The 13,493-nt window shown below is 47.4% G+C and overlaps 1 protein-coding gene across 5 annotated transcripts in view; it reads left to right on the top strand.

Moving 5' to 3' along the window:
- Nucleotides 1–13,493, top strand: part of NLGN4X (neuroligin 4 X-linked) — a 117,417-nt gene that overhangs the window by 93,522 nt on the left and 10,402 nt on the right. For all 5 annotated transcript variants that reach the window (XM_079766067.1, XM_079766069.1, XM_079766068.1 and 2 more), the window contains one exon: nt 11,587–11,772. In XM_079766067.1, coding sequence (XP_079622193.1) covers nt 11,587–11,772 — 186 coding nt within the window. The remainder of the gene's footprint in view (nt 1–11,586; nt 11,773–13,493) is intronic.

Here is a 13,493-nt window from a genome sequence, read left to right as displayed (position 1 = left end):
ATGGCAAGAGGGGTATTGATTCCCCCTCTGCTATCCATCTGTTAGAGAAAATAAAAACCACATAAAACCGAAAAAATACTCACCTGGCTGAGTTCCAGAAGTCATACATCATGATTTTTCTTCATCAGCTTTGTGGACACGTGCCTCCTCGCCCCATACAACGTGTTACCAGCGCTTGCTGAGGTTTGCTGCGGGAAGTCCAATTGATCAAATGTTACATGTGGCGCCCTAGCTGGTGTTGCTCAGTGGTTAGGGCGTCGGCCTGCGGACTGAAGGGTCCCGGGTTCGATTCCTGGTCAAGGGCACGTGCCCGTGTTGTGGGCTGGATCCCCAGTAGGAGGCGTGCAGGAGGCGGCCGATGCATGATTCTCTCTCATCATGGATGTTTCTCTCTCCCTCTCCCTTCCTCGCTGAAATCAATAAAAATTATATATATATATATATATATATATATATATATATATATATATATATATATATTTAAAAAGTTAGATGTGGAAAATCTCCAGAAATTCGTCCAGGACCTTTTTAGTTTGCATCCCCAACTATTCTAAGACCGTGCCACCGTTCAGATGAGAAACGTCTGAATTTAATTTCAGACGTTATCTTCTCTCCTGTGGGTGTATTACTTTATATTTTTCTAATTGTCTCATTGCTGAAACCTCTTGCACATCCTAACTTTAGAAGGTCAGGGCATAAGGAAGAAATTTATTTTTAACAGTATTTTATCATTGTGAAAATGTATTATAACAAAGTTAAACCATTGTTAATGATTATTATTAGAACAGTAAAACCACCGTTAAAATGTATTGTAACCAAATAAAACCATTGTGAATTTTCTATATAGATAAAAGCCTAACATGCTAAGTGTCTGACCATTCGTTCGACCGTTCAACCAGTCGCTATGACATGCAGTGACCACCAGGGGGCAGATGCTCCGACCAGTAGGTCAGCTTGCTGCTGGGGTCCGGCAGATCGGGACTGAGATGGGCCAGACACGCCCTGGAGCCCTCCTGCGGTCCCTCCCTGACCTCTAAAATATTTCTTCTAATCAATTTCTTTTCAATGTGCACAAATTCGTGCACCGGGCCTCTAGTTATTATTATAACAGAGTAAAACCATGGTTAAAATTCATTTTTACAATTTATTGTAACCAAATAGAACCATTGTGAATTATTATTATTATTATTATTATTATTATTATTATTACAGAGTAAAACCATGGTTAAAATTTATTTTTACAAAGTAAATCCATGATGAAAATTTATTGTAACCAAATAAAGCCATGCTGGGCGTCCCCACCCAAACATGTACACGCACTTTGAATGGTGATCAACTCAGTGTTTGTTAACATTCAGTTCATTTTCAAATTTTAACAGAATCTACAGAAGAGAATAATTTTTATCGTTTTGGGGAAGATCTGCTTTCTAACGGGTGACCGTTCTGGAATCGCAAACGTCAAGCGTCATTTCGTGCGATATTTGTGCGCCCGCCATCCATCGACTGTAAACTTTATCTTTGATGTCTCCCCACAAAAAAAAAAAAAAAACAGTCTAGACCCCCTTCAGGATACATCTTTGCTCAAAGCTTATTCTGGCTTCACCGATATTTCGAACCAGTTAAACCTGGAAAGGAGTGGAAGTTAAGTGAGTTATCCGCTGGGAAGGTGTGTGTCCATTTTTGGGGGAGACATCTACATATAATAAGGAAATAGTAGAAGCACAAGGACCCCGTGAGTCCCCTGGAGAGACCTGATTGGCCACAGAGCAGCAGGCGGGCCAGGGGAAGGGAGGGAGCACGAAGCCGGCAGCTGCTAGAGACCCTACCGGTCAGAGCGTCTGCCCCCTGGTGGTCAGTATGCGTCATAGTGAACGGTTGAACAAATGGTCAGACACTTAGCATATTAGGGTTTTATATAGACTAGAGGCCCGGTGCACGAAATTCGTGCATGGGGGGAGGGGGTGTCCCTCAGCCCAGCCTGCATGCTCCCCATCCTGGGACCCCTCGAGGGATGTCCGACTGGCCGTTTAGGCCCAATCCCAGTGGGCAGACGGACATCCCTCTCACAATCCAGAACTGCTGGCTCCCAACTGCTCTCCTGCCTGCCTTCCTGATCGCCCCTAACCGCTTCTGCCTGCCAGCCTGATCACCCCCTAACCACTCCCCTGCCAGCCTGATTGATGTCTAACTGCTCCCCTGCCAGCCTGATCACCCCCTAACCACTCCCCTGCCTGCCTGATCAATGCCTAACTGCTCTCCCCTGCCGGCCTGGTCGCCCCTAACTGCCCTCCCCTGCCGGCCTGGTCACCCCTAACTGCCCTCCCCTGCAGGCCATCTTGTGGTGGCCATCTTGTGTCCACACGCGGGCAGCCATCTTTGACCACATGGGGGCGGCCATCTTGTGTCTTGGAGTGACGGTCAATTTGCATATCACTCCTTTATTAGATAGGATAGGTAATTCACTATGCTTTTATTTGCCTACAATCAATTTCAACAATGGTTTTACTGTTATCTACACTAATGAAAGAGGAAGATGCAAATTGACCATACCTCTGCGACGTCCACCAGCCAATCAGGAGTGAGTATGCAAATTAACCCAACAAAGATGGCAGGTTCATTTGCATATGCTGGCACGGAGTAACTACTGAAGACTGAAGGCTCCGCTGTGGCCCAGGTCCCGGGTCCTGGGTTCCAGAGGAAAACCAGTGCCATCAGCTAAGGGAAGGAAGGCCTATTGCACGAATCTTTGTGCAATGGGCCTCTAGAAATAATAATAATTAACAATGGTTTTACTTTGTCACCATAAATTTTCACAGTGATTTTATACCCCGTTACAATAAATTTCTTCCTCATGTCCTGACCTCCTAAATTTAAGACGCGGAAGAGGTTTCAGCAACGAGACAATGAGAAAAATATAAAGTATTACACCCAAAGGAAAGAAGGTAATGTCTGAAATTAAATTTCCCTCACAATAGTTTGGGGACGCCAACGAAAACGTCCTCTAGTTATGTGTAATAAGATATTGTAAAAATTGAATTACAGTCCTAACCTGTTTGGCTCTGTGGATAGACCGTCGGCCTGCGGACGAAAGGGTCCCGGGTTCGATTCTGGTCAAGGGCGTGTACCTTGGTTGTGGGCACATCCCCAGTAGGGGGCGTGCAGGAGGCAGCTGATCGATGTTTCTCTCTCATTGATGTTTCTGATTCTCTCTCCCTCTCCCTTCCTTCCTGTAAAAAATCAATAATATATATATATTTTAAAAATTAAGTTACAGCCCTAACCGGTTTGGCTCAGTGGGTAGACCGTCAGCCTGCGGACTGAAGGGTCCCGGGTTCGATTCCGGTCAAGGGCATGGACCTTGGTTGCGGGCACATCCCCAGGTGGGGGCGTGCAGGAGGCAGCTGATGGATGTTTCTCTCTCATCGATGTTTCTAACTCTCTCTCCCTCTCCCTTCCTCCCTGTAAAAAATCAATAAAATATATATTTTTTAAAAAAATCAAATTACAGCGTTTTTATTAAAATGTTTCTTACATACCGTTCTACCGGCTCGGCCGCATAAATATTCGTTGCGGGCCACGTGCGGCCCGTGGGCCGTGAGTTTGACACCCGTGGCTTATGCCCTCGAGCCTGGGAAAATACTACCCCGGTGGCACGGGGGTTTATTCTGCAGACAGAGGGCGAGCCTGAATAGCGAGACCTGGCCGACGGAGTGTGGGGAGGGGCGCTCGCTCCTGAGACTGGGGGCGGGTTTGGCTTTTTCCTGCCTGTCCCCCGAGCGTGCACCCAGACAGATTCCGATTCTTGAGGACTCAAGGTTGTACCGATGTATTTGTTACTTATTTACCGACGAGAGGCCCGGCACACGAGATTCGTGCACTGGAGGGAGGGGGTCCCTCAGCCCGGCCTGCGCCCTCTCGCAGTCTGCGAGCCCTCGGGGGATGTCCGACTGACGGCTTAGGTCTGCCCCCTGGTGGTCAGTGCGCATCATAGCGACCGGTCGTTCTGCCGTTCGGTCGATTTGCATATTAGCCTTTTATGATTTAAGACTTACTTATTTACCTATTTATCTATCTATGTATTTATTTAATTTTTAAACATACGTCCTCTTTTTTCCCCCCCTGCACCCCTTTGAACCGGCCCTCATCCCCCCACACCCCAGGCCTTCACCACCCTATTGTCTGTGTCCATTTGTGATGCAGAGATGTATACAAGGTCTTTGTTTTATTACCACCCACCTACCCACTCACCCCCATGTATTTTTTTTTTTATATTTTATTGATTTTTTACAGAGAGGAAGGGAGAGGGACAGAGAGTTAGAAACATCGATGAGAGAGAAACACCCATCAGCTGCCTCCTGCACGCCCCCGACTGGGGATGTGCCCGCAACCAAGGTCCATGCCCTTGACCGGGATCGAACCCGGGACCCTCCAGTCCGCAGGCTGACGCTCTATCCACTGAGCCACACCGGTTTCGGCCCATGTATTTTTTTTTAATGTTTTCATTTATTTTATAAAGAAAGGGAGAGAGAGACAGAAACATCCATGAGGAGAGAGAATCACGGACCGGCTGCCTCCTGCACGCCCCCTACTGGGGATCGAGCCCACAACCCGGGCATGTGCCCTTGACGGGGAATCGAACCCTGACCTCCTGGTTCATAGGTCAACGCTCAACCCCTGACCCTCACCGGCTGGGCTGTGCAGATATGTGTTAATTTTTTTGTTTGTTTTTGGTTAATCCTCATTCAAGGATATTTCCCCATTGATTTTTAGAGAGAGGGGAAAAGAGGGAGAGACAGAGAAACATCGATGTGAGAGAGACACATCGATGGGTGCCTCCTGCACGTGCCCCGACCAGGGCCCGGGCCGGGGAGGATCCTGCCACCGAGGTCCATGCCCTTGACCGGAATCGAACCCGAGACCCTTCGGTCCCCAGGCCGACGCTCTATCCACTGAGCCACGCCGGCCAGGGCCAGGGGTATTGTTGAGCCCCATTCTGAGGGAGCCGCGCCCTCCCTGCTCTCAGGGTGACGGGGGCTGGGAGAGGATGAGTCCCGCTCGCCCGGGTGAGACAGGGCAGGAGGCAAAGTCAGGCCTGCCCCCGGGGGACTCATAGCCGCTGCCTCTCTCTCTCTCTCTCTCTCTCTGTCTCTCTCTCTCTCTCTCGCTTGTTTTCGGCGTCAGCTGTTGGAACGCAGCTTGGAGTCACGAGACGCGTTATCGTGAAGGACTGAACGCATTTCCCCGGAGGCCCTGCCCTTAGCACTCTCTGCCCTTGAGTTTGTTGTGATGATAATGAAAGCGAAACTATGCTGTTTCCCTTTAAATCATTGGATAAAGGAAAGAGAGGTGGGTGGGTAGATAGATAGATAGATACATAGATACATAGATAATAGATAATAGGTAAATGATAGATAGGTAGATAATAGACAGATAGATGATAGATAGATAAATAGATAATAGACAGATGATTGATTGATAGATAGATAGATAGATAGATAGATAGATAGATAGACAGACAGATGATAGATGGGTAATATAGTTTGAGGGTGATAGATGGATAGATGAATATATAGTTAGATAATCATTAGATAGGTACATAGGTAGATAGATGGTAGATAGATGGATGATGGATGAATGAATAGATGAATGTATAGATATGTGATGATAGATAGATAGATGATAGATAGATAGATAGATAGATAGATAGATAGATAGATAGATAGATATAGATGAATGATAGATGGGTAATATAGTTTGAGGGTGATAGATGGATACATGAATATATAGTTAGATAATCATTAGATAGGTACATACATACATAGATAGATGGTAGATATAGTTAGATGGATGATGGATGGATGGATGGATGGATGGATGGATGGATGGATAGGTGAATGTATAGATAGATGATTGATAGATAGATAAATAGATCGATAGATGATTGATAGATGATATAGAGATGAATGATGGATGATAGATATAGTTAAATGAATGGATAGATGGATGGATACATATAACTATAGATAGATAGATAGATAGATAGATAGATAGATAGATAGATAGATGATAGATAGATAGATATTTGATGGATGGGTGGATGGATGGATGTATAGATATATGATGATAGATAGATAGATGCAAATAAAGTGCAAATAAAAGCCTTTCTTTAAACTTTCCAGAGATGCCTATAAATCCACCCAAATTGTGCCTCACGTCCCTCCCTGGCTTCCAGCTCGTTGCTTGGATCTGCAGAGTGAGTTTAGAATAAGGGTCGGCTGAGTACGCGTTCCTGTGACTTTCACGGCACGGATACCAGCTGTGACTTTATTTCCTCTCCTAACCCTAACCCTAACCCTAACCCTAACCCTAACCCTAACCCTAGGCCTTTATTTATTTATTTTAAATATATTTTATTGATTTTTCACAGAGAGGAAGGGAGAGGGAGAGAGCTAGAAACATCGATGAGAGAGAAACATCCATCAGCTGCCTCCTGCTCGCCCCCCACTGGGGATGTGCCCGCCACCAAGGTACATGCCCTTGACCGGGAATCGAACCCGGGACCCTTCCGTCCGCAGGCCGACGCTCTATCCACTGAGCCACACTGGTTACGGCAAGGTCGGCCCTTTAAACGTATCGATGGAGGTGAGACAGGAATCAGTAGCGTTGATCCTGATATATCAGGGAGGTCGGTCCGGTGGGCGACGTTGGGAATGCACAGGGGGCACCGGGCACCAGCATTTCGCACATGGAGTTTCCCAAACGCTGCCAGGACATAGCGACGACTTGCTTTTCCGTTCCACGGGTGAGGGGATGGGGCTTTGAAACAACAAATCGCAGGCGTGGACTCAGATATAAGGATTGGATGAGAGAATCCAGTGCTGGAGAGGACAGAGTAAGGGACCTATGAGCAGATGTGACCCTATACTTGACCTTGACCCTGACCGTACCCCACACCCTAACGCTAACCCTGACCATAACCCATACCTTAACCATAACCCTAACCCTAACCCACACCCTAATCCTAACCCTAACCCTAATGCTAACCCTGACCGTAACCCGCACCCTAACCCTAATCCTAACAATAACTCTAACACTAACCCTGAACTTGACACTGACCCTAACCCTAACACACACCCTAACCCTAACCCTAACCCTAACACACACCCTAATCCTAACCCTAACCCTAATGCTAACCCTGACCTTAACCCACACCCTAACCCTAATCCTAGCAATAACCCTAACACTAACCCTGAGCTTGACACTGATCCTAACCCTAACCCTAACCCTAACCCTAACACACACCTTAACCTAACCCACACCCTAATCCTAACAATAACCCTAACCCTAACCCACACCCTAACCCTGAACGTAACCATAACCATAACAATTACCCTAACTCTAACACTAACCCTGTGCTTGACCCTGACCCTAACCCTAACCCTGACACTAACCATAACTATAAACCTAACCAGCGGTCACCAACCTTTCAGACCTCATGGACCACCAGTGATCTGTGGACCACTGGTTGGCAACCGCTGACCCTAACAATAACCCTGACCCTAACCTTGACACTGGCCCTAACCCTCACCTTAACCCTGACCCTAACCCAAACCCTAACCCTAACCTTGACATTAATGCTAACCCTCACCTTAACCCTCACCCTAACCCAAAACCAAACCCTAACCCTAACCTTGACACTAACACTAACCCTAACCCCAATCCTACCCCTGATACCAACCCTAACCATAACCCTAACACTAGTAATGACCCTCACCATAACCTTGACACTAACACCAACCCTAACCCTAACCCTAACCCAAACCATAACACTAAAACTAGCCATAACCCTGACCCTCACACTAACCCTAACACCCAAACCCTAACACTCACCCTAATTCTAACCTTGACACTGACCCTGACCTGACACTCACCCTAACCATCATGCTAACCCTAACCCAAACCATAACACTAACCCTAACCCCAATCCCACCCCTGATACCAACCCTAACCATAACCCTAACACTAGTAATAACACTCACCATAACCTTGACACTAATACCAACCCTAATCCTGACCCTGACCTTACCTCTAACCTTGACACTAACCCTAACTCTAACACTGACCCTAACTCTATCTTTGACCCTAACTCTAACCCTAACCCTAACTTGACCATCATGCTAACCCTAACCCAAACCATAACAATAACTCTTAACACGAACCATAACCCTAGCCCTAACCCTGACACTCAGCCTAACCATAATGCTAATCCTAAACACGAACCCTAACGCTAACAATAACCCTAACCCTAACCTTGACACTAACCATAACCTTAACCCTGACCCTGACCCTTACACTAACACTGACCCTAACTCTAACCTTGACACTAACCCTGACCCTGACACTAACCCTAACCATAACCCTAACTCTAACCATAACCCTAACCATAATCCTGACACTAACCATAACCCTAACAATAATCCTAACCCTGACTCTAACACTAACCCTAATACAACCCTAACCCTGACTCTAACTTTGACACTAACCCTGACCCTGACCCTGACCCTTACACTAACACTGACCCTAACTCTAACCTTGACACTAACCCTGACCCTGACACTAACCCTAACTCTAACTCTAATCATAACCCTAACCATAATCCTGACACTAACCATAACCCTAACAATAATCCTAACCCTGACTCTAACACTAACCCTAATACAACCCTAACCCTGACTCTAACTTTGACACTAACCCTGACCCTGACTCTTCATATAAAGCACTAAGTCCTGTCACAGACATTTATCTAAAGCAACTTGCTGTGCTGAGTGCGTGGAGCGGATCCAGGAACTTTGAAAAGGGACCAGCCATTGGTTAGAGGGAGAGAAACGAGAGGCCATTGGCCCTGCCTGAGGGGCGGGCTTCGCATTTCGACCTTTTCGACCTGTACCGTGCAATACATTTTATCCTCTTTCCGGAACATAATGGGTTTATGTTTTCTAAAACGAATATCGCTTCAAACATAGACTTGAACGCCCCTGCATAGCCTCGTTCTAAAATAATGGTGCGTGCGGATGGAATATGCTTTATGAGTCTGTTCCTAATTTAATGGATCCCCAAGATGGGAAACTTCTGCTACGGGAATCAAATACCTCTCATAATGGCCTCGGATCTACTATTCTACTGACCTTAGACATAGAATGAGGCCCTGGCTGGTGTGGCTCAGTGGATAGAGCGTCGGCCTGCGGACTGAAGGGTCCCAGGTTCGATTCCGGTCGAGGGCATGTACCTTGGTTGCGGGCACATCCCCAGGTGGAGGGCGTGCAGGAGGCAGCGGATCGATGTTTCTCTCTCGTCGATGTTTCTGACTCTCGATCCCTCTCCCTTCCTCTCTGCAAAAAAAAAATCAATAAAATATGTATAAAAAAAATTGGTTGGTCTTGAAGGAAATGAAATTTCCTTTTCACGAACCCACCTCCCCGATTTAATTAGCAATTACTAATTACTGGGTTGGTTCATTTCCCTAGCAGAAACCAGGGAGACACCAGCTTACACACACACACACACACACACCACGTTCAGTGGCCGCATTTCACACGTGGCAACTTGCAAATAGGCAATACGGTATTGCTCGTCGCTTGGGTGTGTGGGAGGCATTCAGAATATTAAGGATCAAATGCTCCCGTAACCCAGTGGTCGGCAAACTCATGAGTCCACAGAGCCAAAGATCAACAGCACGACGACGGACATTTCTTTGGAGAGCCACGTTTTTTAAACGTAAACGTCTCCGAACGCCACGTCTTCAACACAGACGCGCCCGGGCCGTGGTGTTTTGTGGAAGAGCCACACTCCAGGGGCCAGAGAGCCGCCTGTGGCTCGCGAGCCGCGGTTTGCCGACCACGGGCCTAGGGTATTCTCGGGAGAACTCTCCTTTGCACGATTCCACGGCTCTGGATCCACTCCGTCCATCGGTGTATGCTGTTCGTTCGACCCCACGTATGAGTGAGGTCACGGGACACGTGTCTTTCATGGACTGGCTTATTTCACTCAGCATCACACTGAGCAGGTACCTCCAATGCTGGTGCAAATGGTAACCGTCCTTCCTTTTTCATGGCTGCGTAGTATTCCACGGTGTCGATGGACCACAGCTGTTTTATCCATCCCCTCGCCTGCTGACGGGCAATATTCCCCAAACTGTGCTCAGAGAGTATAATATCACAAAAGTGGTAGGAGATGTTAAAAATCTGCAAATCCCAGGATCACTTCCATTATATTCTAAAATATTTTTCCTCCCTCTGGCTCTATTTTGGTTCATCAGTTTATGTTGTTCATTAGATTCCACACATGAGTGAGATCCTGGGATATTTATCTTTCTCCGACTGGCTTATTACATGCAATAAACATCAATATGTCAAGAAAAACGATTTTAAATATAAAACATGTAATACACATTAATATTTCAAGAGAAAATATTTTAAACATGATATGACCGAAACTGTGCTCACAGAGTATAATATCATAAAAGTGGTAGGAGATGTTAAAAATCTGCAAATCACAGGATTACTTCCATTATATTCTAAAATATTTTTACCCCCTCTGGCTCTATTTTGGTTCATCAGTTTATGTTGCTCATTAGATTCCAACCATGAGTGAGATCATGGGATATTTATCTTTCTCCGACCGGCTTATTTAGCTCAGCAACATGCTCTCCAGGTCCCTCCGTGCTGGGGCAAATGGTAAAAATTTCCTCCTTTTTCAGTGCTGCGTAGTATTCCACCGTGTCGGTGGACCCCAGCTGTTTTATCCATCCCCTCATGTGCTGACGGGCAATATCACCCAAACTGTGCTAACAGAACACAATATCATAAAAGTGGTAGGAGATGTTAAAAATCTGCAAATCACAGGATTACCTCTGTTATATTCTAAAATATTTTTCCTCCCTCTGGCTCTATTTTGGTTCATCAGTTTATGTTGTTCATTAGATTCCACGTATGAGTGAGATCCTGGGATATTTATCTTTCTCCGACTGGCTTATTACATGCAATAAACATCAATATGTCAAGAAAAACGATTTTAAATACAAAACATGTAATACACATTAATATTTCAAGAGAAAATATTTTAAACATGATATGACCAAAACTGTGCTCACAGAGTTTAATATCATAAAAGTGGTAGGAGATGTTAAAAATCTGCAAATCACAGGATTACTTCCATTATATTCTAAAATATTTTTCCTCCCTCTGGCTCTATTTTTGTTCATCAGTTTATTCGGTTCATTATATTCCACAAAGGGGTGAGATCATGGGATACTTGTCTTTCTCCGACCGGCTTATTTCGCTCAGCATCATGCTCTCCAGGTCCCTCCGTGCTACTGCAAATAGTAAAAAGTTCCTCCTTTTTCAGTGCTGCGTAGTATTCCTATCTGGGGGTCGAGCCCACCAACCCGGGCAGGTGCCCTTGACCGGGAACCGAACCGGTGACCTCCTGGTTCCTAGGTCGACGCTCAACCCCGGAGCCACGCCGGCCGGCCGGGCTGATGGGCTTCGGAGAGCAGAGAATTGAAAACGTGTGGGCCTTCTCTCGCAGGGTTCCTGAGCACGGGTGACCAGGCGGCCAAGGGCAACTACGGACTCCTGGACCAGATCCAGGCCCTGCGGTGGATCGAGGAGAACGTGGGGGCCTTCGGGGGCGACCCCAAGCGCGTGACCATCTTCGGCTCGGGCGCCGGGGCCTCCTGCGTCAGCCTCCTGACCCTGTCCCACTACTCGGAAGGTAACACGGGGGTCTCCCCCCTCCGCGAACCCCGGGACCCATCCGTGGAGCCGTATCCCCCACGTGACGTGTGCCTGCAATGCTCTTGTTTCTTTGTTTTTTGTTTGTTTTTTAAAATTATATTTTATTGATTTCTTACAGAGAGGAAGGGAGAGGGAGAGAGAGCTAGAAACATCGATGATGAGAGAGAAACATCCATCAGCTGCCTCCTGCACGCCCCCCACCTGGGGATGTGCCCGCAACCCAGGTACATGCCCTTGACCGGGAATCGAACCCGGGACCCTCCAGTCCGCAGGCCGACGCTCCATCCACTGAGCCACACCGGTTACAGCTGTTTCTTTGTTTTTTAAGATATTTTTACTCGAGGCCCGGTGCACGAATTCGTGCACCGGAGGGGTCTGGCCGGCCCACCCTGATCGGGGCCTGTTGGGACAGGACAGGTGGCGGAGGGGACGCGGGAGGTTGGCCGGCCAGCCTCGCTCCCATTGGTGTTGGGGGGGGGGGGCAATCGGGGTCGGGGCCGAGCAGGGGGAGGAGCCATGGGCGGTTGGCAAGCCGGTCCCACCCCCCCTGGTCAGACTCCCTCCCACAGGCCTTCGGTATAGCATCTGGGATGGACATGCAAATACCCCACTAGGTAGTGGAAGGAGAAAGAAAATGCAAGCCCTGGCCGGTGTGGCTCAGTGGAAAGAGCGTCGGCCTGCAGACTGAAGGGTCCCGGGTTCGATTCCCGGTCAAGGGCACAGGCCCGGGTTGTGGGCTCGATCCCCAGTAGGGGGCGTGCCGGAGGCAGCCGGTCCAAGATTCTCTCTCATCATCATGGATGTTCCTGTCTCCCTCTCCCTTCCTCGCTGAAATCAATAAAAATATATATTTTTAAAAAGTACAAGAAAGCAAATGCATAATTTTATCACTGCATCTACACTGCTCATGTCATTTCATTGTGTATATATATACAGTATATATATATTTTTTTATGGATTTCAGAGAAGAAGGGAGGGAGAGAGAGAGAGAGAAACATCCATGAGGAGAGAGAATCACGGATCGGCTGCCTCCTGCACGCCCCCTACTGGGGATCGAGCCTGCAACCCGGGCATGTGCCCTTGACCGGGAATCGAACCAACCTTGAACTCCTGGTTCCTAGGTCAATGCTCAACCACTGAGCCACACCAGCCTGGCTGCATTATTATTATTTTAAATATTTTCATTGATTTCAGAGAGAAAGGAAGAATAAGAGAGAGAGAGAGTGAGAGAGAGAGAGAGAAACATCCATGATGAGAGAGAATCATGATTTGGTTGCCTCCTGCACGCCCCCTACTGGGGATCGAGCCCGCAACCCGGGCATGTGCCCTTGACCGGGAATCGAACCCTGACCTCCTGGTTCCGAGGTTGATGCTCAACCCACTGAGCCACACCAGCTAGGGCTCGTTTCATTTCCTTAAACAATATTTGTGGGGGGCGTGCATGTATGTGTGCGTGCATGTGCGTGCTATCTTGTGTGTGTGTGTGTGTGTGTTTGTAGAAGAGTAAGAACATCCCCTAAAATCATGCCGAAGCCGGTTTCGCTCAGTGGATAGAGCGTCGGCCTGCGGACTCAAGGGTCCCGGGTTCGATTCCGGTCAAGGGCATGTGCCTTGGTTGCGGGCACATCCCCAGTGGGGGGTGTGCAGGAGGCAGCTGATGGATGTTTCTCTCTCATCGATGTTTCTAGCTCTCTATCC

Source organism: Cnephaeus nilssonii, assembly GCF_951640355.1.
Source record: "Cnephaeus nilssonii genome assembly, chromosome: Y".
NCBI classification, from domain to species: Eukaryota; Metazoa; Chordata; class Mammalia; order Chiroptera; family Vespertilionidae; genus Cnephaeus; species Cnephaeus nilssonii.
This window is presented reverse-complemented; position numbering and strand designations above follow the sequence as displayed.